Source organism: Caretta caretta, chromosome 8 (assembly GCF_965140235.1).
Source record: "Caretta caretta isolate rCarCar2 chromosome 8, rCarCar1.hap1, whole genome shotgun sequence".
Taxonomy (NCBI): domain Eukaryota; kingdom Metazoa; phylum Chordata; order Testudines; family Cheloniidae; genus Caretta; species Caretta caretta.
In genome coordinates this window covers 54,757,835-54,785,041 of record NC_134213.1, presented here as the reverse complement: position 1 = coordinate 54,785,041, position 27,207 = coordinate 54,757,835, and the positions used below count along the sequence as shown (strand labels likewise).

General features: G+C 47.1%; 1 protein-coding gene across 5 annotated transcripts; it reads left to right on the top strand.

Moving 5' to 3' along the window:
• The first annotated feature begins 845 nt into the window (after positions 1-845).
• LOC125641356 (2-5A-dependent ribonuclease) lies at positions 846-25,796 on the top strand. Of its 5 annotated transcripts, XR_007358030.2 has the most exons (8): positions 1,550-1,848; positions 17,100-18,762; positions 19,091-19,179; positions 19,641-19,858; positions 19,971-20,106; positions 21,623-21,783; positions 23,381-23,872; positions 24,192-25,796. XR_007358030.2 is itself a non-coding variant. In XM_048861185.2 (7 exons), exons 2-7 carry the CDS (start codon positions 17,313-17,315, stop codon positions 23,517-23,519), a joined length of 2,193 nt encoding a protein of 730 aa, XP_048717142.2. In that variant the 5' UTR covers positions 846-1,079; positions 17,100-17,312; the 3' UTR covers positions 23,520-25,796. The 5 variants fall into 5 exon arrangements, 4 of the variants coding, with proteins under 4 accessions (XP_048717142.2, XP_048717140.2, XP_048717141.2 ...); XM_048861185.2 differs by lacking the exon at positions 1,550-1,848 and adding an exon at positions 846-1,079 and having other exon boundaries at positions 23,381-25,796; XM_048861183.2 differs by having other exon boundaries at positions 1,550-1,731; positions 23,381-25,796.
• Positions 25,797-27,207: the final 1,411 nt, after the last annotated feature.

The window sequence follows — 27,207 nt, the reverse complement described above, 5'->3', positions numbered from 1 at the left end:
CCAGAGCTCTGCCATGACCAGCTCCCACTGGATGTAGTAGGGAGGGGATGATCCGTGTGCTAGCTATGATGCCCTGATTCTCCAGTGAGCCCAGGGTGTAAAATAGAGCAGCCTGTGGGCTACTCTAATGTGTGAGCTGCCAATGGTTCCTAAAGGATGCCTTACCAGCAGATGGCAACCTCATTATTCAGTGAGACCAAACACCAGTTGGAAGTTGCTGGAGCATATTGTGCTTAGTCCATATCCCCTGCATTGGGGGCTGTGAGAAGGGGAGTGTAGCCAGCTCTATGCTCACTGAGGACAGCGAGGGGTTTGTGGCCAGTCTCTTCTCCACGTATGCTCCTGATGTATGAAAAGGGAGCAGAACCAGGTAGAAAATCTGCTCTGATTTTTTTCCATTTTTAATAATAGCTCCAATACTTCTGTTTATAATTACTTAGTGTTTACAGATTACACACTTTTGGGGGGTTATTTTCCTGAGTCTGTTTTGCATGAGTCAGTGAGCAGAGTAGTGACTGAGCATTCTCGCTTTGGGAGCTGACAACTTATATCTGAAAACTATATTGTATTAAATTCACCTCTGAAAATACACAGGACACACACTGGATAAGAGGCAAGCATTTCCTAGAGGACCTTGCCACTTGCCAAGACACCCACAGTTTTGTGGATGGATTTGTCTTTGGTAGGCAATTGGTGCTGTCTCTTGTACTGATAGGCTATACATGTACCAACAGCTAGGAACCCTGATGAAAGTTTTACACTGCAAACATATCCATTCGTTAGAATTATCTATGATGTGTCATAAAGGAAAAGACCATAAGGAAGTCTTTGACTTCCTTCCGAAACTGCAGGAGAAATGAAACTAAAATACCTAGCTGAGCCCTCGGCGCCTCTCTCTCCTCCATTACTCTGTTTGCACTGTTTTTTCTCTCCTCCTCTCTCTGCTTTTTTCTTCTCCATCCCTTGCAGTCCAAACTCTGTTCTCCCTTCTCTTTGCTGAGCTGTGCAGCTAGAACTCTGAACAAACAACTAGGCAAACACTGCTGTGTGGGACCGCAGGTGTCTGAGGAAGAAGGGAGGTGAGTGACTGGTCTGTGGTGCCTTACTAAAGGAAACAAAAGGAGAGAAGGGCTACGGGCAGACATGTCAACCCTGCGGGGGAGGGGGGAATACAGAAACTGGGCTTATTTTTGGCTTAGGTGGCTTGTAGCTTCTTTTTTTGATCGGTTCCGACAAGCAGGGGCAAGAGGGGGAGAGAGTCCGGGGCGCACAGCGGGCCCACCACAGTCCCAGACTGCATGCCCGGGGGATCGAGTCACCGGCGGCAGGGAGTTATGTGGGCCCAGGCTCCAGGAATATTCAGGGCCGGGGGCCCAGCTCCACCAATGTTTGGATCCGGGTCTCCCCTCACCCCAGGTCCTGCCTGCAGCATCAGCCGGGCCCCACTGCCGCTCCCCGCGCGCCTCCCCCACGCCCGGGAGCGTCTCCGTCTGAGTCAGAGGGCGGCTGCCCTGCTCCTCCGCCCCGTCTGCGCTGCCGCGCCTGCTGCCTAAGGCGGGAGCAGCTGCAGCCCTCCCCTTGCGAAAGGCACGTCCGGCTGGGCGGGGCTCGGCCTCACTCGCCTGCACAGCTGCTGGGCTTCGGCCAGTCTCTGACCCTGTGCTCCGCGCCCCCAGCTGCCGCTGGGCAAGGGGCAGCCCCATCCCCCACTCCCAATGAGGCTACGGTGAGGTAAGGAGGCCACACATGATGGCAGCCCCCCTGGCACCCACCACAGGGGAGGCAAGGGGGCTTCCTGGACCGGAGAGGGGCCCAAGGAGCAAGTGCAGTGACAGCGGTGGGTGCAGGGTGAGTGTGGGAAGAGGTGGGGTCCCTCCTCCAGAGCTTGCCGATGGGGAGGGGGTTGCGGGGAGTCCTCCTCTCTGGCCCTATCCCTGGGGCAGCCTGTCTGCGCCCTAAGCGCCTCATCCCTGGCTCTGCCCTACCCCACCCCAGAGCCTGTCAGACAGAGCCTTCACCCCTTGCCCTCCAGCCCTGCCCCTGCACCCCCTCCTGCACCCCCACCCCCTTCCCCAGACCCTACACCCCAACTCCCTCCCAGAGCCTGTCCTCTGCACCCCAGCTGCCTGCCCCAGCCCAGATCCCACACCCCAACTCCCTCCCAGAGCCCACCCCTGCACCTCCTCCTGTGCCCCAGCCCAGACCCTGCACCCAAACTCCCTCCCAGAGCCTGCCCCCTGCATCCCAACTGCCTGCCCCAGCCCAGATCCCACACCCCAACTCCCTCCCAGAGCCTGCCCCCTGCATCCCAACTGCCTGCCCCAGCCCAGATCCCACACCCCAACTCCCTCCCAGAGCCCACCCCCTGCCCCAGCCTGCACCCCAACCCTCAGCCCAGAGCTCACCCCAGCTCCCTGCCCCAGCCTAGAGCCTGCACCCAAATGCCCCCCCCTCCCACACCAAACTTCCTCCCAGTCCCTTAGGGACATGTGGGGGGGGGCATGACTTGACCCCGTTCTGGGGACCACCAAAAATTATACAAACCTGCTGCCCCTGCTAGTCACATAGAGTGTTGGGGTTCTTGGGGATTGCCTTGTTTTGAAATGGGATTAGCTTGATGTTTGGCTTATTGTGAAAGGCAGGGTGCTTATTTACCATGTGGAAGTTGGCAACTGTGGTTACAGGTGGTTGAAGGGATGGTTCAGTTTTAGTCTGGCTGTATTACAAAGGCAAGGTGTGCAAGATGAGCCATGAGCAGAGGAATGATTAAATCCAGGAAGATAGTGATTCCTCTTTCCAAGGCAGTTAGTTGGGCCACAGTGACAGTATTTTCAGAGAAGATGCACACTGCTTAGGTCAGCCATCGTGCTCCCTCCCTCATCCTCCTGCAGCGGCTTTCGCTGTCCCTTTCTCACTGAAGACCAGTGACATCTGAAAGTGGAGAGGCAAGACTGACACCATCCCACTCAATAAAGCTTTATCAGCATGATGAGTGTTGCCAAAGTGTTAAAAGGAGCCAGCACCTCAGGGATGTCAGAGCTGGGAGCCATCTGCCTGGGACAGGGCTTCCTGATGTGTTTGAGGTCTGATCCCCTATATCCATTAGTCATTACTGCCCATACCTGAGGAGTTGAGAGGGTTCTCTGTCGCATGATGTTGTCTGTACTTTCTCCCCTCTTTCGCCTAGGGTTCAAGGACAGTTTTTTTCCTCATTACTTTTTAGTGATGAGTGCTCTATTGTTGCTGATAGTTGAAGGAGTTCTTCTCACACTCCCTCTTCTTTTGGATACTGTGGAAGCAGGTGTTTCTCTGTTTCAGGATATCCTCTGTCATGCTGGTTGCTCCGTCATTCATCTCTGAGTTTGCACTCTGCTTTAGACCTTCTACCTCCAGGTTACTGCCCATGGATATACGACCTGGGAGCTTGTAGGGTCTTTAGCCCTTCCAAAATGTTAGGGATTGCAGTAATAAATAAAGGAAACACAGGGTTTGGAACAGAAGCTCGTCTGTCTCTATTAAAAGTGGACAAATTTAGCTATGGTACAAAACTACTCATTAAAGCAATAGTAATTTTTTTTTTTAACTCTAGCTTCCTCCCCCAATAAAAAACGGCGGCTATGCCCCTGCTGCTTCTCTATTTCATAGAATCATAGGACTGGAAAGGACCTCGAGGTCATCTAGTCCAATCCCCTGGACTCACGGCAGGACTAAGTATTATCGAGTCCTGACAGGTGTTTGGAGATTTTTAAGAGCAGGTTAGACAATGACAGAGATTCCACAACCTCCCTAGACAATTTAGTCCAGTGCTTAACTTCCCTGACAGAAAGTTTTTCCTAATGTGCAACCTAAACTGCCCTTGCTGCAATTTAAGCCCATTGTTTCTTGTCCTATCTTTAGAGGTTAACAAGAACAATTTACCTCCCTCCTCCTTGTAACAACCTTTTATGTACTTGGAAAGTGTTATCATGTTCCCCTCTCAGCCTTCTCTTTTCCAGACTAAACAAACCCAATTCTTTCAATCTTCCCTCATGGATCATGTTTTCTAGACTTTTAATAATTTTTGTTGCTCCTATTTGCAATTAAGTCCCAGGTAACTTCAGTTTCTTCCAGGGTTCCAGGCCTGTGAGCTGCTGCAATTCCCAGAGATGGCCACAGGGTGTAGGACAGGGGTGGCCAACCTGTGGCTCCGGAGCCACATGCGACTCTTCAGAAGTTAATATGCGACTCCTTGTATAGGTATCGACTCTGGGGCTGGAGCTACAGGCGCCAACTTTCCAATGTGCCGGGGGGTGCTCACTGCTCAACCCGCTGGCTCTGCCACAAGCCCTACCCCCACTCCACCCCTTCCCACCCCCTCCCCTGAGCCTGCCATGCCCTCGATCCTCCCCCTCCCCCCCAGAGCCTCCTGCATGCCACAAAACAGCTGATTAGCAGGTGTGGGGAGGCGCTGATCGGCTAGGCTGCTGGTGGGTGAGAGGTGCTGGGAGCGGAGTGGGGGAGCTGCTGACGTATTGCTGTGGCTCTTTGGCAATGTACTTTGGTAAATTCTGGCTTCTTCTCAGGCTCAGGTTGGCTACCCCTGGTGTAAGGCAAGTGGCTTGGTGAAGAATCGTTCTAGCAGCTGAGGAGGTGTGATGAGCTCTGAGAATCACCACATGGTCCTGAAGACCTGGGTGCCTCTCAGCTGTGCTCAGCAGGAGCTTGGGGGAAGGGGAGATGATGCCTGTACCTGGTGTGACCATTTAGGCCTCTCTAAGTACAGGCGTCACCTCCTAAGCTCCTGCTGAGCACATCTACACTCAACGCAGGCAAAATAGAGGCCAGTCCAGGCCCTGCTTGGGGGAGATCCTGAACAAGGTGTTTTACCTTGTACTTACACAGTAGGATACTCCTCCAGCATGAGAAGAAGCAGTGAATGGAGATGAGGAGGGAGAGTAGGAGGAAGAGAGAACTGTAAGGTTGGGGAGAGGAACGATTTGACATAGTCAAGTGACACTTTTTCCAGTCATGCACGTGCTGGGCCCAGGCACTAGATAGTTCGAAGCCGATTTTGCTGAATTTCAGGCACTTTTCTCTGCCTCTTCCTCAAAAAGAAAAAATCACCTCACACTCAGCAGAATATGCACACAACCCTCCAGAGCTTGGGATCTCATCAGCTAGATCTCAGCTTAGTTAGAAAATGTCCATTGAAACCATTTTCGAATGTTGACAACTCTGGCTAGTGTGTATAAAGTGCTTTGATGGTTAAAGGTGTTAGATAGTGTAAGTGCCACATGCTGCCACTAGTGGGCATATCTAAACTAGATGGTAGGACTCCTTGGGCTAGAGTTAGGGTTCCCAAGGTATGGCTTACGGGGTTATGGTTAGGGATAGGGACAGGGTTCCAGATCGTGGGGCTCTTGGGCCTAGGGTTTTGGTTCCAAAACATAACACTCCAGGCGCTAAGTGTATGGTTTCAAAGGGTAGGGCTCCCCAGGCTAGAGTTAAGGTTCCAAAGGTTATGGCTCCACGTGCTAGGGTTAGGCTTCCAGAGGGTAGGGCTCCCTGGGCCAGGGTTAGGGTTCGGAAGGGGAGGGCTCCCCGGGCCAGGGTTTCTGAGACTAGGATGCCCTGGGCTAGAGTTAGGGTTCCTATGGGTATGGTACTTGCAGCTGGGGTTACGGATTCTATGGGTGGAGCTCCCAGCCCTAGAGTTAGGATTCATGGGGTAAGGTACTTAGAGCTAGGGTTTAAGTGGCTATGGGTAGGGCTCCCCACCCTAGGGTTAGGGTTTCTGTGGGTCAGGCTCTCTGCCCTAAAGGTAGCATCTCTAGGGATTGGGCACTTTGAGCTAGGGTTTGGGTGGCTATGGATAGGGTACTTGGAGCTAGGGTTAGGGTTTCTATGGTAGGGTTCGCACCCTAGCATTTGGGTTGCTATGGGTTGTAGCCTGAACTGTAGCTTATGTATTAATTACATTGATTTCTTAAGACTCCCCAGTTATCACTTTGTGGGTTGACAGGATCTTGTCCCGTGATCAGGCCCAGTATTATTCAAATTATTATATAGTTGGGAACCCTAATGTGCACAGTTGGAACACTCACACTATAGGAACTCTTCTGTATTTAAAAATAGTTTATTAATACATTTAGCACAGTCACAAACACCCCAACTCAGTAAGATAGAGATACTACAGAATGTACATCTGCACATCCATATACTCCCACAATCCGTTGTGAAACAATCTGAAATGTTAGCCATCATCTTCCTCATCACCAGTGGCCATCATTCTGGCACCTCCCAAGGACTACATCTCTTTCTCCTACGGCCCCTAGGCTGGGATGCAACTTTTATAATATGATGTGCTGACACCGCTATGTTTGATGCATATTCAGTAGGGGTATTTCCCTTTTTCCTTATTTGTATATCCTCACCTTACTAATTTTGGTGTGTCCTTCTTGTATAGGTTAGTATATCAAAGATCTTAACTTATTATCATATATGTCAATCCATTACCATGGGCCTCTTGTGGTTAGGTATCTACAGATGTAGCTCTTGTACCTGTTAAGTACATCAGTTTGTTGCCATGACATTCTTGTAGTTGGGTCCTGTTCCTGTGGTCAGAAATTCCTCTTAAACACTCTATGTTCAGCTCCCCAATAGTTGGGGTTGCCATTGGGCCGTTTATCTGTGCAAAGTTTATCTGTTCAAAGCTCATAGGCCTAAAGCCTTATGCTAACTTGCTGAAGCTAATCTCTTACAGGATACAGGCCTGTAGGTTTCTTGCATTACTGCTGAATATAACGCAAAACAGAATATAACGCAAAGCAGTGAATATAATAAAGGCAATCTAGCCCAGTGGGCTACAGGGTAGGGTACTTGGAGCTAGGTTTATGTGGCTGTGGGTAGGGTCTTTAGAGCTATGGTTTGGTTGGCTAAGGTTAGGATACTTGGCGTTAGGGTTCCTGTGGGTATGGCTCCCCATCCTAGTCTTAATGTTTCTGTTGATAAGGTTAAGGGAGCTAAGGTTACAGTTGATAAGGGTAAGGCTCCCTGCCCTAGTATTAGGATTTTTATGGGTAGGGCTCCCCATCCAAGGGTTAGGGTTCCTATTGATTAGGGCTTCTTTCCCGAGGGTTAGAGTTCCTAAGGGTATGGTACTTGGAGCTAGGGTAAGGGTTCCTATGGATAGGTCTTCCCTCCTCCCCCAGATTTAGGGTTCCTGTGAGTGGGTCTCTTCCCCGCCCCCAGGGTTAGGGTTCCTAAGAACACAAGAACGGCCGCACTGGGTCAGACCAAAGGTCTATCTAGCCCAGTATCCTGTCTTTCGACAGTGGTCAATGGCAGGTGCCTCAGAGGGAATGAACAGAACAGAACCGGTAATCATCAAGTGATCCTTCCCCTGTCGCCCATTTCCAGCTTCTGGCAAACAAAGGCGAGGGACATCCTAGCTGGGCAGGAATGGACCTATTCTATGAATTTATCTAGTTCTTTTTTGAATCCTGTTATAGTCTTGGCCTTCACAACATCCTCTGGCAAGGAGTTCCTCAGGTTGACTTTGCATTGGGTAGGGGTCCCTTCTCCCCCCCTCCCCAGTGTTAGGGTTCCTATGGGTAGGGCTCTCGCCCCCCCCGAGTTAGGGTTCCTATGGATAGAATAAATGGGGCTATGGTTACGGTTGCAATGGGTAGGGCTCCTATGGGTGGGGTACTTGGAGCTAGGTTTGAGGTTCCTATCAGTAGGCCTTCCTGGGCTAGGGTCATAGATTCATAGATATTAAGGTCAGAAGGGACCATTATGATCACCTAGTCTGACCTCCTGCACAATGCAGGCCACAGCATCTTACCCAGCCACTCCTGCGATAAACCTCTCACCTATGTCTGAGCTATTGAAGTCCTCAAATCATGGTTTAAAGACTTCAAGGGGCAGAGAATCCTCCAGCAAGTGACCCATGCCCCATGCTACAGAGGAAGGTGAAAAACCCCCAGGGCCTCTTCCAATCTGCCCTGGAGAAAAATTCCTTCCTGACCCCCAATATGGCAATCAGCTGAATTCTGAGCATGTGGGCAAGATTCACCAGCCAGAAACCCAGGAAAGAATTCTCTGTAGTAACTCAGATTCCACCCCATCTAACTTCCCATCACAGGCCATTGGGCCTATTTACCATGAATAGTTAAAGATCAATTAATTGCCAGAATGACACTATCCATCATACCATCTCTTCCATAAACTTATTGAGTTTAATCTTGAAGCCAGATAAGTCTTTTGACCCCACTGCTCCCCTTGGAAGGCTATTCCAGAACTTCATTCCTCTGATGGTTAGAAACCTTCATCTAATTTCAAGTGTAAACTTCCTGATGGCCAGTTTATATCCATTTGTTCTTGTGTCCACATTGGTACTGAGCTTAAATAATTCCTCTCCCTCTCCAGTATTTATCCCTCTGATATATTTATAGAGAGCAATCATATCTCCCCTCAACCTTCTTTTGGTTAGGCTAAACAAGCCAAGCTCCTTGAGTCTCCTTTCATAAGACAGGTTTTCCATTCCTTGGATCATCCTAGTAGCCCTTCTCTGTACCGGTTCCAGTTTGAATTCATTCTTCTTAAACATGGGAGACCAGAACTGCACACAGTATTCCAGGTGAGGTCTCGCCAGTGCCTTGTATAACGATACTAACACCTCCTTATCTCTACTGGAAATACCTCACCTGATGCATCCGAAGACCGCATTAGCTTTTTTCATGGCCATATCACATTGGCGGCTCATAGTCATCCTGTGATCAACCAATACTCCAAGGTCCTTCTCCTCCTCCATTACTTCTAATTGATGTGTCCCCAGCTTATAACTAAAATTCTTGTTATTAATCCCTACATGCATAACCTTACACTTCTCACTATTAAATTTCATCCTATTACTATTACTCCAGTTTACAAGGTCATCCAGATCCTCCTGTATGATATCCCGGTCCTTTTCTAAATTGGCAATACCTCCCAGCTTTGTATCATCCGCAAACTTTATTAGCACACTCCCACTTTTTTTTGGTAAGGTCAGTAATAAAAAGATTAAACAAGATTGGTCCCAAAACCAATCCCTGAGGAACTCCACTGGTAACCTCCCTCCAGCCTGACAGTATGACCTGCTGTAGTCTCCCCTTTAACCAATTCCTTATCCACCTTTCAGTTTTCTTATTGATCCACATCTTTTCCAATTTAACTAATAATTCCCCATGTGACCTCATTAAAGACTGAGGCGAAGTATTTGTTTAGATATTGGGCCATGCCTAGATTATCCTTAACCTCCACTCCATCCTCAGTGTTTAGCGATCCCACTTCTTCTTTCTTTTTCTTCTTATGTATATGGCTATAGAACCTTTTACTATTGGTTTTAATTCCCTTTGCAAGGTCCAACTCTACTTGACTTTTAGCCTGTCTCACTTTATCCCTACATGTTCTGACCTCAATAACGTAGCTTTCCTTGCTGATCCCTCCCATCTTCCATTCCCTGTATGCTTTCTGCTTTTTCTTAGTCACCTCTCTGAGATGCTTGCTCATCCAGCTTGGTCTACAACTCCTGCCTATGAATTTTTTCCCTTGTCTTGGGATGCAGACTTCTGATAGCTTCTGCAGCTTTGACTTGAAGTAATCCCAGGCCTCCTCTGCCTTTAGATCCATAAGTTCTTCAGTCCAATCCACTTCCCTAACTAGTTTCCTTAATTTTTTAAAGTCAACCCTTTTGAAATCAAAAACCCTAGTCGCAGATTTATTTTTGATTATCATTCCGTTCAGTTTGAACTGAATTAGCTCATGATCACTTGAACCAAGATTATCCTCTACAACCATTTCTTCTATGAGGTCCTCACTACTCACCAAAACCAAATCTAAAATGGCATCCCCTCTTATTGGTTCAGCAACTACTTGATGAAGAAATCTATCAGCTATCACATCAGGAAAATTGAGCCCCATTATTACTGGTATCAGAGTAGCAGCCGTGTTAGTCTGTATCCGCAAAAAGAAAAGGAGGACTTGTGGCAGCTTAGTCTCTAAGGTGCCACAAGTCCTCCTTTTCTTTTTATTATTATTACTAGCACTTGTCCTCCAGTCTATGTCTGGGAAGTTAGTCTCCCAAACTAACAAATTTATTTGGGCATAAGCTTTCGTGAGCTACAGCTCACCTTTCGTAGTGATGATCAAGGTGGGCCATTTCCAGCAGTTGACAAGAACGTGTGAGGAACAGTAACGGGGGGGAGAAATAAACATGGGGAAATAGTTTTACTACAAAAGATTTTTTTTCTCTCCTGCTGGTAATAGCTCACCTTACACACTGTAACGAGAGTGATCAGGTATGGTAACACCCATTGTTTCATGTTCTCTGTGTATAGAAAATCTCCCCACTATATTTTCTACTGCATGCATCCGACGAAGTGAGCTGTAGCTCACGAAAGCTTATGCTCAAATAAATTTGTTAGTCTCTAAGGTGCCACAAGTACTCCTTTTCCTTTTACTTGCTTATAAAATCAGACACAAAAATACAAAAGTGTCACGGCACACTCTTACTGAAAAATTGCTTGCTTTCTGATTTTTACCATATCGTTATAAAATGAATTGATTGTACTTACATTTCAGTGTGATACTTAAGCCTGTTTTTCATTTGTGAGCCTTGTCTGAAGCCAGGGCCCTGGGGGACAGGCCGGAAGCATGTAATTTAGCTTTGCAGAGTCCCTTGTGGCATTAAGCCCCAGACAATTGCCCTGTTTGCACCGCCCCCTACCCCAATGTCATCCCTAAACCCATCTCATGACCCCCCTGGGCGTTGCAACCCTCAAATTGAGAAACACTGATCTAAATGAGTCGAGTACATCCTAGAAGATCTCTATGTACGTATCCCTGGTTGAGAACCACTGTTCTAGAGTATCTTGCCATTTGTAGTTCTGGCTACATGTTTTTTTAGACAGTCATGACTCTGGCAGGTAATTTTCACTGTTTTGTTTTAACTGACAGGTCTTACATTTACTGATAGTTGGTAACCTTTGCTGAATCTATGTTGGAGCTAGTGTGGCTGTCTGTCATGTCATCTCTAGATTAGGGAAGGGTTTAAGACATGGCAGAATTGTGTGCTGTTCCACTTGGGTGGTGGAAGGAGAAGTTTCAGAATTCACCCCCCTGTTGTAACCTTTGATTTATATTGTCCCAATTAGTACTTTAAAGATAAGGAATAAAACCAATTTGAATTCTTTATGGTTCAAATCTAAAATGGCATCCCCTCTTATTGGGCAATTACAGATTATTTAATTTAGTGGAGGACTGCGAATGACACAATGAGAGATAAAATCAAAGACTTAATTTAAAATAAAATAACGAATATAAGTACACACTGCATATCATGCTTACATTTTAAGATGAAATGATGCATGCAGGGCTGATTAATCCCTGGAGGGGAAGAATGGGAATAATTTTTTTTCTAATAGGACCTTGATGGTGGATGGGTGCGCCAATCTAAAATCGGCATGCTACATTTTTCCTAACCAATTATAATTAATTAACATTACCCTTTACCATATTTATATTTCCACTACTATAATGAAATATTCTGTAATTTTTTATTGTCTATTTAATATGAAGTATTGTCTTAATTAACATCTGCATAAATGCTAAGCTAACAATCAGTATAGATCGTGTTTTTGAAAACATTTACATTTTATTTAAAACGCTTGTAAAAACCAGTTAGGACCAAAACATGTTTACAGCATGACGTAGGGCCTCTCTTGATTATTGTCAAGCCTATTTTTAGGAAATACATTTTTGGGCTACTTACATTCAGGGGGTGCTCTAGCAATTTTGCCACCCCAAGCAGTCGCCACCGAATTGCCGCCACTCCAAAAGTGGCGGAGCTGCCCCCCAAAAGCCGGAGCTGTGGGAAAAGCGGTGGAGCTGCCGCCGCATTGCTGCCGCGGGACACGGACCGCCGACCTATTCTAATTGCAGCCCCAAACACCTGCTTGGAAAGCTGGTGCCTGGAGCCGGCCCTGCTTACATTTCAATACATTTCTTTAAGCAAGCACCATCTTTATAGACGACACAATCCCTCCTTTGGTGCAGCTGATCCTCTCTTCTTGCACCTGTGAGGCCCAGCTCCTGAGCCCCAGCTTGCAGAGGGATAGGAGCAGATCCACAGGCCATTCCCCGCCAGGGAAAAGGGTGCAAAGTGTCGCAGATACTACTAGAGACCTGAGGCTGCAGTAACTAGTATGGAGAGACCCCATTGCAGCTCCTTGTCTTCAGGAAGGAATCCATGCCTTTCTATCCCCACAAAACCATCTGACACAACGACTTGAAATCTGGATTTAGTGTGTATCTGGTGCCGGAAGAAAATTGCCTCTAGGTGTAGAAACATGTAAATAGTCCATTAGAATTATCTGTTACGTGTCGTAGGAAAAATATCACAGAAAAGTCCTTATGTTCACATTTACCGTCTCCCATCGACCTCCCCCTGCAGTTGTGGTCCTCCCCCAAACCCATTCCTGTTCATGCTGTTTCTCATTCCCCTCATTTACACTTTCATTTTATCCACTTCTTACTGTCTCTCTTCCTCTCTCCCATGCCCAGCCCTCTATTCCTCACCCCTTCTTTGCCCAGTTGAGCTGAGCTGTTTGTCTGGAACTCTGGTTGCTAATTGCAGATCTCTGATGTAGTAACAAGGTGAGTGCTTGGCATATGGGTTCAGCGTGCAGGGACACAGCAGACAGGGAGGCAGGTCGGGGCTGTGGAGATGCTGGGCAGCAAGTACCTCCATCCTCAGGAGAAAGGGTGCTGGGGTGAGTTACTAGTTTTGCTTCCTTGCTGCTAATGACAGCAGCTGCTTGGGACGGTGTTGTGCCCATTGTGTTTTGCTCACGGAAATACAAAGGGAAAGGACCTAAGGGGGACTGAGAGCAACTGTGTGAAGTGCAGTAGGATGTCAGAGTTGGCAGCAGGGCTTGTAGCCTTCACAACTTCAACAGCTTAGTCTTACTCGTGATATCGCTTTGTACGCCAGCCTCGCTCACAGCTTTTGGCATACACAGTGTGCTGGGAGAATGCTGTGCCCAAGTGATATGCAGCTGTCTACAGGAGGCAGCTGCGAGTCAGAGTACCACTGAGGCTGCTCTGACTTATGTCAGGCACATTCCTACGGATCAGGGGATCAGAGAAGTGAGGTAAGACGTTTGTACCTCTCCCCTGTGGCTCTGCTCTAAGCACATCTTGGTTGGACAGAGACCACGTCTTCTCCATGTTCTGATCTAAAGGGCCTTGTACACTGCAGGTGGTACTGGAATTAACACAGAGAATCCTCATCATCAGCGTCAGCATCAAGAAGGATAAATAGGGACCAAGGTAGAGCCCTGCAGTGAGAATGGGGTCCTGCAGAACCCACTGCCATAAAGTGGGAGTGAGTAAAATGTACTCCTATACCCCGATATAATGTGGTGCGATATAACGCGAATTTGGATAGTACGTGGTAAAGCAGCACTCCAGGGAGTGGGGCTGCTTTACTTTGTTATATCCAAATTCGTGTTACCGCAAGTGGTTCCTCTGCGCCCCCCCCTTTACTTGCTGAAGCCCCCTCACCCCAGTTCTCCTCTGCCTCCTCCCACGAGCATACCGCAGCTCTGCTTCTCCTCCCTCCCAGACTCACTGATTGGTGCGGCAAGCCTGGGAGGGGGGAGAAGCAGACCTGCAGCGCACTCGCGGGAGGAGGCGGAGCGGAGGTGAGCTGGGGCGGGGGGGGGCGCAGCAAGTAAGGGGGCGGGTGCAGAGTAACCACTCCCCGCCCCAGCTCACTTCTGTCTCCTCCTCTGAGCACACCACCACCACTCCGCTTTCCCCCCAACCCCGTCCAGGCTTTCCGCACCAGACAACTGATTGGCGGCGGCAAGCCTGGAAGGGGTTGGGGGGGAAGCGGAGCGGCAGCGGCACACTCAGGGGAGGAGACAGAGGTGAGCTGCGGTGGGGAGCGGTTCCTCTGAGCCCGCCCCCTTACTTGCTGCGGCCCCCCCGCCCCAGCTCACCTCCGCTCCACCTCCTCCCGCGAGTGCACTGCAGGTCTGCTTCTCCCCCCTCCCAGGCTTGCCGCACCAATCAGCGAGCCTGGGAGGGAGGAGAAGCGGAGCTGCGGCATGCTCGTGGGAGGAGGCGGAGGCGAGCTGGGGTGGGGGGGGCCTCAGCAAGTAAAGGTGGGGCGCAGAGGAACCACTTGCGGTAACACGAATTACCGTAGTCTTTTGGTTTTTTTTGCCCACACAATCCCAACCTCTACCCCGATATAACGCAGTCTCACCTATAAGACAGTAAGATTTTTTTGGTCCCTGAGGACTGTTATATCAGGGTAGAGATGTACTTTGTTGCGGGTGGGATTGTGTGGGCAAAAAAAAGACTACGGTAATGTGTGGGGAAACAAAATGCAAGTTTAGCTATACCTGCTGTTTAAGTTGACATTATTGATCACTTAGTTTGAGCCTCTTTTTACAATTTATGTCAAAAACCTAGTGCTGTGAGCAATTTTTCCATTAAATATTTTTCAAAACCAACAATAAGCCTGACATATACATAACTTGAATGGTTACAATGGTATATATTTTCATGTGCTATAATATATACTGTTTACTGTATTTTTCACTCCATGCATCTGATGAAGTGGGTTTTAGCCCATGAAAGCTTATGCCCCAATACATTTGTTAGTCTCTAAGGTGCCACAAGGACTCCTCGTTGTTTTTTTCCCCTAAGATATATAGTAACCCTTTCCCTCATTCTGAGAGAGAGTGGCAGCACCGCCTGAAAAAGCAGCATGTTCGCTAACTCCCACAAACACCTGCCCTCTATGACATGAATCAGGAAAAGAGGGCAGAATAGAAGCATGTTGTCAGTAGGACTGGGGCGGTGCTCAATAAGGAAACTTCTGAATCTTTGTTCTACCCTTTCTCAAGACTCTCTTGTTTTTCCCCCTTTTATATGATAAGACTCTTGGTAATAGTTCCTCTAACAAGGCTGTAGCTTTTTTTGGTGGCTCGGAGAAGAGCCTTTTATTTTTACAGTATGTCTCAAAAGATGTAGAAAATGAATACTGTGAAGCAACTCAAACATATGTAAGCAACTTAATTATACATTTAAAAAACTTTTTTAAACAAAAACTGTGATACGTGATTCGATTCATTTGGTTTTCTCAGAAGACAATCAAGCTTATGTGAATTAAACTTTTCCTGTAATTAAGACTTTGCAGCTTTTCTGCCAGTTTCCCTTTGAAATCATTCTTTTCTGTCAGATCCACGAACAAGCCCAGAAGGAGCTAGTCCTTGGTAAAAATGTTTAACAACTGTCACCTTTGACAGTTAGGCTGAATTTTATTGTTCTGTAACCGTTATAACTTCTCTTTAAAGGGGAAAAGAGGTTATTACTTTTGTTATTCGGTTTCTTTTCCTTCATAAGACAGAACAACAACAAACCTTAACTGAATAATATACCCTTTGATTCTGAAGAGTATTCATTAGACACCTTTTTAATTTCATATTGTACCATTTTTCCATCCTCGCATATAATGCTGTAAACCCTTACTTGCATTTTGATTATGATACGCCTAAATTTTAAACGAATGGCCCATTTTATATCTCGGGGGACAAACAGTCTTAAATGTGCCCACTATTCTTAAAGACTTTCTGACAGTTGCCTGTCAGTGACAGGTGTGCCTCCAGACCCTGAATTCCTTCCTGATTGACCCCAGAAAATGATGGAAGGGTCAAGAAAGTCTAATGGACAAATACGGGCTTCTCACTGGGCAGAAAGGGGGCAGAGGTAAGGTGGGACTTTTTATCTAATACTGCTTTCTGACTGGTCTCTTCACTGGGCTAAGGGCATAGCCACCTGTCCAAAACTGAATGGTGTAATAGATATGTGTATACTTATATTCTTCAACAAAGAACAGGAAGCATCAGGTATTTGGTGCATATAATGAAGGCCATGTGTATTTTGCAGCAAGTTTAACCTAAATTTCACAGCAAGACCTATGGTTTCTGTGGCACTATAGTGCGAACTTCTGGAGTGAACTGAAAATTCTGCAGCAGCATCTGGAGAATGTAAAAGTTACAGAGAAGCACCATAGCTGGATCTTTCTAATACACTTACTGGGGGTGAATAGTTAAATTTCCTCATTACATTCCAGAGGCACCATCCAATTAAGATCAGCTTCTATTCAGATCATATTTGAAAGGTTATCTTCAGAGTCATGATGACTAGAATCTTATGTTTTGAAAATTTAAGATTGGAATCTCCTGCACTCTTCTGTACAGAGAGTAATTCTGTAGGAACACAAGCAGCTTCAGAACTGAAGAATACAAAGAGCCATATTTATATAACCCAAGTACCCTCAACATCTAATGACAAACACCCTTCTTGGGGTGTCTTCTCCCCATTGACAAGAACACCCAAGAGTACCGGGTGTGTGCCTAAAGGTACAAACTACTCTTTCCACCCCTACCAATTCATTATGATTGTCAATCTGTATTGATAAGAAACTCAGAACCAAATTAGCAGGGGCTGTTGCATGTGGACCCAGAGAACATCTGTTATAATCCCCCTTCACACACACACACTCTCTCTCTCACTCACTCATGGCTCTGAAAACCATGTGGTGTAATCTTCACTGTCCTGTCTCTTACTGATCCATAGACTGTCGCTAAAGCTGTGAGTTTGTCATGGAAGTCATGGCTCCATGACTTTCTATGACTTCTGGAGTGGCTGGTGCGGCTGGCTCCGGGGCTGCCCAAGCAGCTCAGGCAGCCCCTGGGCCTGTCGCACCAGCTGCTGCTGGGGCAGTCTTAGACCACAGTCCCCCAGGCTACCCCCTTCCTCCCCCCATGAGCAGCCCCAGCCCCACCACGAGCACCCGCAGCACTCCCAAGATTTAGTCAGGGGTATAGTACAAGTCATGGACAGGTCACAAGCCATGAATTTTTGTTTACTGCCCATGGCCTGTCCATGACTTTTACTAAAAATACCCGTGACTAAAATGTAGCCTTAACTTCACCTGTCAAGCACAACTGTAAAGTCTTAAGAATCAGTAAACAGGTTTGTTTTCTCTCTTTGCTAATCAGGTGGAATATGTGAAGCATAGAGCCCTTGGAGCTGGGTACACTTCAACTACACTTGGTGCACTTCATCAGCAAAACTCCATTCATGTCCTGACAACAAAGGCACTGACCAATCCATGCCTTCCATCTTAAAGGAGAGCCCAGGAAGTATTTTACTGAAGAATCTCCGTCTGAAACGGACACGGAACAAGAGCACAGCCACTTATCTTAACAGTGATGGAGGCCACTGGTAACAGCCAGGAAGAGGTATTGACCTCCGGAAATGAAACAGCAGCAGACAAAGCCTCTCTGCTAAACGATGCTGTCCGAAACTGTTCAATAGAGAAAGTCCGGGAGCTGTTGGCGGAAGGAGCAGATGTTAATTTCAAGGTAGGAGGTGGTTGGACACCTCTGCACAGCGCTGTACAGGTTGATCAGGAAGAGATTGTTGATCTTCTGCTGGAGAAGGGTGCTGATCCATGTGCTAGGAAGAAAAACGGTGCCACTCCCTTTCTTGTAGCAGGGATAGTGGGAAATGTGAGACTTTTACAGCTCTTCCTTTCTAAGGGATCAGAAATCAATGAGTATGATGACAATGGTTTCACAGCCTTTATGGAGGCTGCTCACTATGGGAATGAGGAGGCCTTAAGATTCTTGTACAATAATGGGGCAGATGTGAATTTGCGGAGGGTGGTTAACGAGGAGAAAAGAACACTGAATAAAGGTGGGGCAACAGCCCTGATGGATGCTGCCACGAAGGGCCACCTCTCAGTCGTAAAAATTCTTGTCAGTGAGATGAAGGCTGACATGAACATCTGTGACAACCAGGGCAGGAATGCTTTAATCCATGCCTTCCTTTCAAGTGATAACAAAACAAGGGAGTCTATTGCTCCAGTTGTTCATTTCCTGCTGGATTGTGGTGTTGATGTGAACAGAAGAGATGAGCATGGGAAAACTACCCTCATGCTGGCAGTTGAGATACAAAGTCTGGATTTGGTGAAAGCTTTATTGGAGAAGAATGAAGTTGACATCAATGATGCTGACAGAGAGGGCAAAACAGCCCTGGTGATAGCTGTAGAGAAAAACTATTATGAAATAGCAAAGCTACTGTGTGAAAAAGGGGCAAGGACTGACCTTGGGGACCTTATTGGGATTGTCAATAGGAAATACAATAAGAAAATGGCAGTTCTTCTTCGCCAGTACGGCGCCAAGGCTGGTCCAAGTCAACCTCAAGATTGGGAACCCACCAGCAAACGCTGGGGAGAGCAGCTGAAGGTTCTCTACAACATGTATCGTCCTATGATTGGAAAACTTAAAATCCTCCAACATAATGATTTCAGGATTCAGAGAACCTCCCAAGGGGGCATCTACCTGGGACTCTTTGATGGGAAGGAGGTGGCTGTGAAGATATTCTGCATTGGCACAGAAATTGCTAAACAAGAGAAAATGTGCCTTGAACAATGTCTGACCAGCAAGCATTTAGTAAAGCTTTTTGGTGCTGAGGAAAAGAAACCCTGCCTGTACTTGTGCCTCTCGCTCTGTGAGAAGAACCTTGAAGAACACCTGAGTGCATCAGAGAATGAAGTGAATTGCAAGAGTGTTCTTAAGACACTCTTTGAGGCAGTTCAAGAACTACACATATTTGGATTTGGCCATCAGGATCTACACCCACGTAACATTTTGATAGGTTAGCTTGTGTGTTCTTATCATTCTTACTCTATTCTCCTATTGCCCATAGTTGAGAAAGTGAGGCATTATAGAGCTGACCGTATACGTCAGCAGTGTAGAGATCTTTTTGCGCAGAGAGGGTGTGTGTGCATTCGTGCTCATGTAGTATAGCAGCCATAAGTATCACATTAGTTTTGCCCTCCTACTGAGAGATCAGGTCATCCAACTGAATAATCTACCAAAGAATTCTGGGGTCATGCGAATAATTCAACCAGGTACTAGAGAAAAGGAGCGCAACACACACATAAAGACAGACAACAGATTAACTGTTCCTGTTATTTTGTCAGATGCTGCTGGTAAAGTTCTCTTAGCGGATTTTGATAAGAGCAAAAGATTGAGTGAAGGACAGAAGGATGTTATAATCAAAGACCTGAAGGTAACTTTCCATTAAACCAAAATTATGTTTCAGATTACCCCTCACACCTTTTCTCTCTTTTGCTCACTTCTTTCTGTTCATTTATTTTCTTTGCTTTCTTGGGGTGAATCAGCTGATCTTCCTGCATATTCAGAGGGAAATGTATAACAGCGTGGTTTCTGGAAATTCCCATAGCACAAGAGACCACAGTACAAGGAAGTGACAGTGATTAGGAATGAAGATTTTCTCCAAACCCTGGAAGTCTCTCCCTGATTTTGCTCTATGCTGTCAGTGTGGTGGGCTCTCTAATACAAACACTTCATGACATGATTGCTGCCATATACATACACACAAGTGTACACACAGTGTACTGATTTTACAATCAGTGTGCTGATTTTAGAAGATAGTTTGTCTGTCTCTGTTTCTTTTTGATGGGAAGTTGTTTGCCCTGGGCTGAAACAGCCATTTGTTCTCATGCTCAGGCGCTCAGAAGGCTGGTCCTGTATGTTGTTACACTGGGTAAGGTCCCCTTTGAGGAAAATGATAGAGACGTTCTGGATGCAAGTTGTCCAGAGGATGTGCAGGACTACGAGGAGACTGTAGACCTAAGGAAAAGTCTGGTCTCCCCTGATGAAGGAATCCCAGTTGAAAACCTGCTGAGAGACTTGATCCAACATCCCTTTTTCTGGAGCAAGCAGACGTAAGTGCCATGAATGAAAATTACAAACCCTCAAACAGCAGATTTGCTGGCTGCCCCATTCTGTCAAGAATCAGTGGAGCAGGCCATCCCCAATGTGCCTTTGATTCCACAGCAGGTACAGGTTCCTGAGAGATGTTGGGAATGAAAGCGATATCAAAAGTCGCAACACCAAACATCACAACAACAAGAGTGAGATTCTGAAAGCTTTGAATTGTGATGAGCACCCTTTTCAGCAGTGGACTGAGCAGGTAAGCTGTTTTTGCTGTGGATGCACAAGGAGCAAGTTTTCTTACAGGACTTACAGGCCCCATTTTAAACCTTAACTGGAAGTGTAACTCCATCTGTATCCAGACAATGTGGGGGCAAAATCTAAACAAATCTAAGAGATTTAAAAATTACTGTCGCTGTCTGCTGGAGTGGTGTACACGGAGCTTCCAGAGAGTGGTTTGTAGACATCACCCTAGCGACTTGCTGCTTAAGTTGTGACCAGCCTTTTAAAGGGAGAAGGTGGTTAGAGTAATTTTCCCTGTGTTGGACTGCAGCAGTGAGGGTGTGCAAAGGGAGGAGAAAAGAGGGAACTTGTTAAAAAGCATTTGAGCTTGGAAGGTGCTTGACTGCAATGGCAATGAGTGCAGTACAGAAGAATCTTAGACCTGGTCTACACTTAAAAGTTTTATCTGGGTAAATAACTGTAGGCTAGGGCTGTTATTTTAGCTGATGTGTTTGTACTGGTATGAGCCCTAATGTGGACACAGTTACATCAGTATAAAGGTGCCTTATACAGGTACAGCCTATTTTGCTTCCAGAACCAGAATAAGCTGTACTGATACAAGGCACTTTTCTATGGATATAACTGTCCACAGCAGGGGGTAGGTTGCTGCTTTAATTATACCAATATAGTCAAAATGGCAAAACTTTCTAATATAGACAAACCTCTAGACAGCTTTCACTTATTTAATGAATTAATGTATAAAGACTAACATAGGCATCCATCCTAGGCCCCATGTGCCTCACACTTTCAACACAGTAAAAAACCATAGCTACACAGTGTACCACCCAGATCCTCTGCCCAAGTTCTGTCCCCTTCAGACCTCTTCCGTGGTGTACACAGGATGGAGGGCTGCCCTAATGGAGTAACTGAGGATTCCCCTTGGACATAGAAATATCCAGGTGTCATAAAAATGTTGTAATCAGCTCTGTGACACCTGTTCCTAGCCTGCATGGTGTAGGGAGCATTCTTGAAGTGGAAATGCAGATGGCCAGGGTACTCTGAGCTCTGGTGATCCTCGGACAGTCCTGTAGTCCACATGGACCTTTCCAAATAGTGCCACAACTATGAGGGTGGAAAGGTGATACAAAACCACCTTTGTCCCTCTCACCCAGTAGAACTCAGACACCCCGGAAGATCTAGCACTAAATCATGATGACAGCCATAATAATAATCATGCCTGTCTATCTCTCAGCCCTGCTTTTCCCCAAATGGCTGTGCAAAGAGAAGGGCATTTGGGAAAGAGATGCGTTGTGTCGTGAAGATTAACAAATCCACACTCTGGTGAACCCAGAGGGGAATCAAACAAGATAAACCCATAGAAATTTTGTATGTTGTTAAGCATACATTTTAATATAAGTGCTATAAAATATTGCTCCATCTATGAGAAATGCATGTGTATGATATTTCTGCAGAGTGAGACCACTGCAGCCAGGGGAGGCTGTTGTTTTGTGATGTGTGAATGGGATGGAATAATCCAGAGTGTTTTATTTCAGATTGACAAATTGGTTCTGGACTGCATGCTCGACCCCTTCAACAACAAGAACAAGAACAAGAACAAGAACCAGAACAAGAAGAAACAATATGAAAACTATGTCACAGACCTACTGAAGTTCATCAGGAACATGGGCGAGCACTTTGATGAGAAGGAAGAAAAGTAAGTGATTGCTTCACAGTCCGTGCCAGGGATGAACAGTCCCTAGGAATCTTTGTCTGTCTGTAAAAGGCTGCAAGTCCCTGTAGGTGTAAGAGCAGGAATCCTTTCTTCAGAAGGACATGCTGCCATTCAAGAAGGGTAAAAATATGCAGGGTGTGGGGAAAAGACCGTTTCCCGGTACTCCAGCATGTTATAGACTAAAGCGTGTCCAGGTTATGAAAGAGAGGCTCTCCAGCAGCACAGTGCTCTGTAGTTGCAGAGAATAATGTTATGTGGATACAGTGTATCATATTATGAAAGTCCCAATACTAACAATAGATAACCCCAGGCTCACCACCCAAAGGCAGTTTACACGATCAAGATGCTTCTGAACTAGTTTTTGGTTCCAAATCATCCCTGTAGTCACACATTGATCAGCAGCTCTTGTTCCATTGTGTTGTTTACCAGGCATCTCCAGAGAGGTAATGTAACTATTTCCACATCCTCATGCTTTAGGAACAGGAGAAACACATGCTAGAATCATAATATGGAAGAGCTCTGTGGGATAGATGATGATTCGGCTAATGTAATGGTGTGATGCTGCAGCAGGACATCTCTGAATATCAGTTGCCTGACCTTCTGTTTTCACCGGATGCTGGTGCTTCCTTCTATGACAAACAGCCCCAGGATGGGCTGCTTGTACTATAGTTTTTTTCATTATTATATCCAACATTTAAAAAACTCATCTACCTAAGTATTTCTCAAGCACTTATCTTTATAGTACTTAGGTGCGTTATCTATAAATTACGAAGCATCGGTCCTGCTGCTAAGGGATCATAATTCTCTCCTCCTACATGGGTCTGTCTTCACTGCAGGGTTAACTCAAGCTCTTACTAAGGTGTTGCCATTAGCCCCTCCTCCCACCCACAGATGAAATTCTGTTGCCCAAGTTCAGTGGTGCTTTCAGCCCATGCTCCTCTGCCCACTTTGCCGAGTCAGGCTAAATTACTGCCGTGCTGATAGTCCTCCAAACTTTCCCACGGGGGCCCAGAAGGACAGACAAGTTCTCCTGCAACGCACTGGGGAAGTATCATAGAGCAGCTCTGCTTATTGCAGCACAAAGAGGATATGATTTCAGAAGTCCTAGTAACACAGAGAGGGGAGTGCAACACCAGTGAGAACACGGTAACACAAGTGTGCTTTGCCATGTGGCTGCAGTGCTCACACCCTGTCTAGGTTAAGCCAGGTTCCAGTCACCCATGTTATATCTGCAGTGAAGACATGCCCTATTAAAGTGCTTTGATGATTGGTCTGTATGAGGATTTTGAAAATAATGAGATAAATGGCCTCTCATCCATGAAGAGATTAGTCCCGTGGGATGGAGAAATAGAAGGATAGCGGGAGAGATTAGCAAAGGCATAATGTGTTAGATCAGGGGGATAATGGATATTAATCATTTTTAGGAAATTTACTCTTGTTTTCAGAAAGCTGTTGAAATGGCTTTCACTGTATAGGGAAACAAATGGGGAAACCTGACCATTTGTTCTGATCCTTTGACACTTTTTAGCAGGGTAGGGGCTTCCCAAGTTAAAAATCAATTGATGTTCTTCTGTTTCAGGGTCAAGGAAATAATCAAGGAGCCCTCGGAGTATTTCATGCACCTGTTTCCAGAATTGACAGTTTATGTCTACAAGTGTTTACGCGGCATACAGCATCATAAGCATTTCCCAAGCCCTCAGTGTCTTTCTCAGCTGTAGCATGTTCTGTTGCTTCAGGTTATATGGCTGAATCCCATTGACTGACTTCCTTTTCAGGACCATTTCGTTCAGCTGCCAAAAAGTGTCATACAAAGTGGGGAAGGGGCTGGGAGGGCAGAGAGTATTGGAATTTCAGTCAGTGGATCTGGTCTCTGGATTCAGCACTAAAGCACTCAGCGGTAAAGATGCTATGTTTCAGTGGGGTCATGGAGGACAATTACATTGAGGAAAGTGCTAGAACTAAGTGCTAGAAGGGAAATGTAAGCTGGTGAAATGAGCAGAGGGTTGAGAAGTAGGTAGCCCTGAGTTCTAATCACAGCTGTACTACTGACTCACTATGTGGCTTTGGGAAAGTCACCCCAGTCTTCCCCTACTAATAGCCACCCATTGGTGTGCCCCCTGCACCCTTGCAGCTAACACCTCAGGAACTTCTGCTTAATGTGTGCTGCTTCATGGCATCTTGCTCCTGGGGGGCTGTTGGTCCGATTCCTACACTGAAGAGCTATCTTTTCTGAGAGATCCATCCATACTGGACAGATACATTGAGAACATACCTGGAATAAGAGTAGATTTAGATCTAGCAAGTCAGATATCAAGGATTGTTTAATCTCCCTCCCAGGCACATAAAAGTGTGCAGGGGGCACACCAATGGGTGGCTATTAGTAGGGGAAGACTGGGTGAATGAAGGACAACTAGAATAGCTGCCATGAAATATACAAGATACTTAGAGAAAGTTTTGTCAATTTCAGCCTCTGCACTCTGCAGGACACAGACACCCACAAAACAAAAAGAGATCTGAGCCCCAATGTCCTAAGGACATTTCAGGTGTTTAATTCAATATATAAAGAGGATGGAATGAAAACTACTATTTCTTTCAAAGGAGGCACAATAATTTAACTGAATATCCAGTTTTCCCCTTCAGTCCCTTTGTGGTTTTGTCTACGGGGCTATTTGCTTTCCCTGTGAATCTTTAGTTGTTTTACCAAAATTGCTTTGCCCAAAATAAACCCTGATCATCAGAACACATCTTCCCACCATGTTCTCTTTTTTTTTTTTTTTTTTTTTAAACAGTAACATTTCAAAGAGGATCTGCAAGCAGTTTGGACATCACAACCATGATCCTCTGCTGGGGAGGAAATGGTAGATTTGAACTTGGAAATGGTTCCTGATTTTGATTGTATTTTTTGTGTATTTGCCTCATCCAGGGGGCAGAAAAGAACTGCCCAGGCTTTGGTACCCCCCCCCCCCAACAACCTTGAGTGAAATTAACAAGGAAGCCAGAAATAGCACCTAATTCTGCAGTTCAGACCAGGGGGTGAACAACTAAATTTAAACTTGTTCTTATGCAGGCAGCAGGCATCCTGGGGAGGCTTCTCCCTCTGCCAGTCCCCCTGCTCCAAGCTAGAGGGGAGCCGCTGCAGCCCCTGCTGAGGGGGCAGGAGCCGAGCCCTCTCGGGCAGTCTGGCTGGAGGAGGAGGGAGGAAAGAAACCAATGTGACAGTGAGTTTTCCCCTTCCACTGGCTTTTATTAGCTCTGGATTTAAGCTGTGCAGTAAAATGCCTATTGTATTCTGCCCCTGCCTTGGTCTCACCTTCCCCCGGCCCCACCTCCAACAACTGTGAATGAAATTAACAAGGAAATCAGAAATAGTCCTGAATGGTGGTTCAGCCCCTGGAGCGAACAGCTAAATTTCAATTGTTCTTATGCAGGCAGCAGGCTACCTGGGGAGGCTTCTCCCTCAGCCAGTCCCCCTGCTCCAAGCTAGAGGGGAGCTGCTGCAGCCCCTGCTGAGTGCGGGGGTCCGGGGAACGGGGAGCCTAGCCCTGTGGGCAGCCTGGCTGGAGGAGGAGAGGGAAACAAACAAATGGGACAGAGAGTTTTCAGGCTTATTGCAATAGTAAAGTTTTATTCCAGACAGTACTGGTAGTAGACATACACATTGTAAGGAGAGTGATCACTTTAGATAAGCTATTACCAACAGAAAAGTGGGTTTGTTTGGGGAGGGGTGTGGGGGGGGAGAAAACCTGGATTTGTGCTGGAAATGGCCTTGATTATCATACACATTGTAAGGAGAGTGATCACTTTACGTAAGCTATTACCAGCAGGAGAGTGGGGTTGGGGGAGAGAAAACCTTTTGTAGTGATAAACACCCATTTTTTCATGATTTGTGTGTATAAAAACAAACATCTTCTGTATTTTCCACAGTATGCATCCGATGAAGTGAGCTGTAGCTCATGAAAGCTTATGCTCAAATAAATTGGTTAGTCTCCAAGGTGCCACAAGTACTCCTTTTCTTTTTGGTAGTAGTAATAGTAGCTTTATTTTCTATAGCTAAGTCATGCAATGGGAGGGATCCATGAAGCATTTAGGGGAGGTGGGTTGCTTGTGTTTGGACTGTACCTGTAAGAAATGTAACTTACTTCCACCCCTGGCCCCGCCCCTTCCGGGGGAGGGGGAAGAGTGGGACCGGTACTGGTAAGAGCTGTATTTTACTTTCACCCCTGGATGTGGGAAGGGCTCAGGCAGAGGGTTGGGGTGTGGGCTGGGTCTGGGGATGAGGGGTTCATGGTGATGGGGGCTCAGGTGGGTTGGGGTGAGTTGGGATGAGGGGTTCAAGGGGGGGCTCAGGGCTGGAGCAGAGGGTTGGGGAGAGGGAGGGGTGAGGGCTTTGGCTGGGGGTATGGGCTCTGTGGTGGGGTGGGGCTGAGGCTGAGGAGTTTTGGGGTGGAGGCAGGCTGCCCCCGGCTGGGGCCAGAGAAGAGGACTTTCCCCAGCCCCCCCTACTGGCAGCAGCAAGCTCTGGGGGAGGGGCCCCCCCAGCAGCACACGCACCTTGCACCACTGTCACTGCACTTAGTCCTAGGGCCCCTCTCAGGCCCAGGAAGCCCCCTTGCCTCCCTTTTGATGGGGTGGGGTGGGGTGGAACTGCCATCATGTGTGCGCCTTCTTCCTTGCTGCTGCCCCTCATTGTAGCCTTGCTGGGGGTGGGGGATGGGGCTGCCCCTTGCCCAGCATGGGGCAGGAGCGGTGACTGCTGGTGGAGGGTCCCGCTGGAAAAGGGAAGAGTCCGTCTGTCCGAGGCGGAAGGGCAGGGTCAGGGTCAGGTTGGGTCAGCCTGCCCTGGCACTAGTGTTTGGGGGGCACTAGGACCCTGCGGCAGCAGTTGATGCTGGGAGCCGGCAGGGCAGTGCGCAGGGGACCTGCAGGGGGCAGCCATAGGCTGCCTACGCCACAGGTAGGGACGCTCGGGGGACGCAGGGCGGGGCTGGGGGACAGACCCTGCCCTGAACATTGGTGGAGCTGGGTCCCTGTGCTCTGAATATTGCTGGAGCACAGGCACCATGGGCCCATATAACTCACTGCCCCTGGTAGGTCAGGGTCCCATATTTTAGGGCTTCTCAGGATAGGATCGGGTTCCTGAGGGGAGGGCTCCCTAGGCTAGTGCTAGGGTTCCAAAGGGTAGGGCCCTCTAGATAGGGATAGGGTTGCAGAGGTAGGGCTCCTCGGGCAAAGGTTTCAAAGGGGAGGTCTCCCCATGCCCTACAGTAATGTCAAAAGTCATTGCTGTTCAGTGTACTCCTATATTTGCAACACTCTGCAGGAGAGCCAAGAAAAGGAGAGCCCTGGAGCTCAGTTGCTGCTGAGTCATGGGAGGGAGAGGATGTGGCTTCTAGGGAGCTTTTGCAA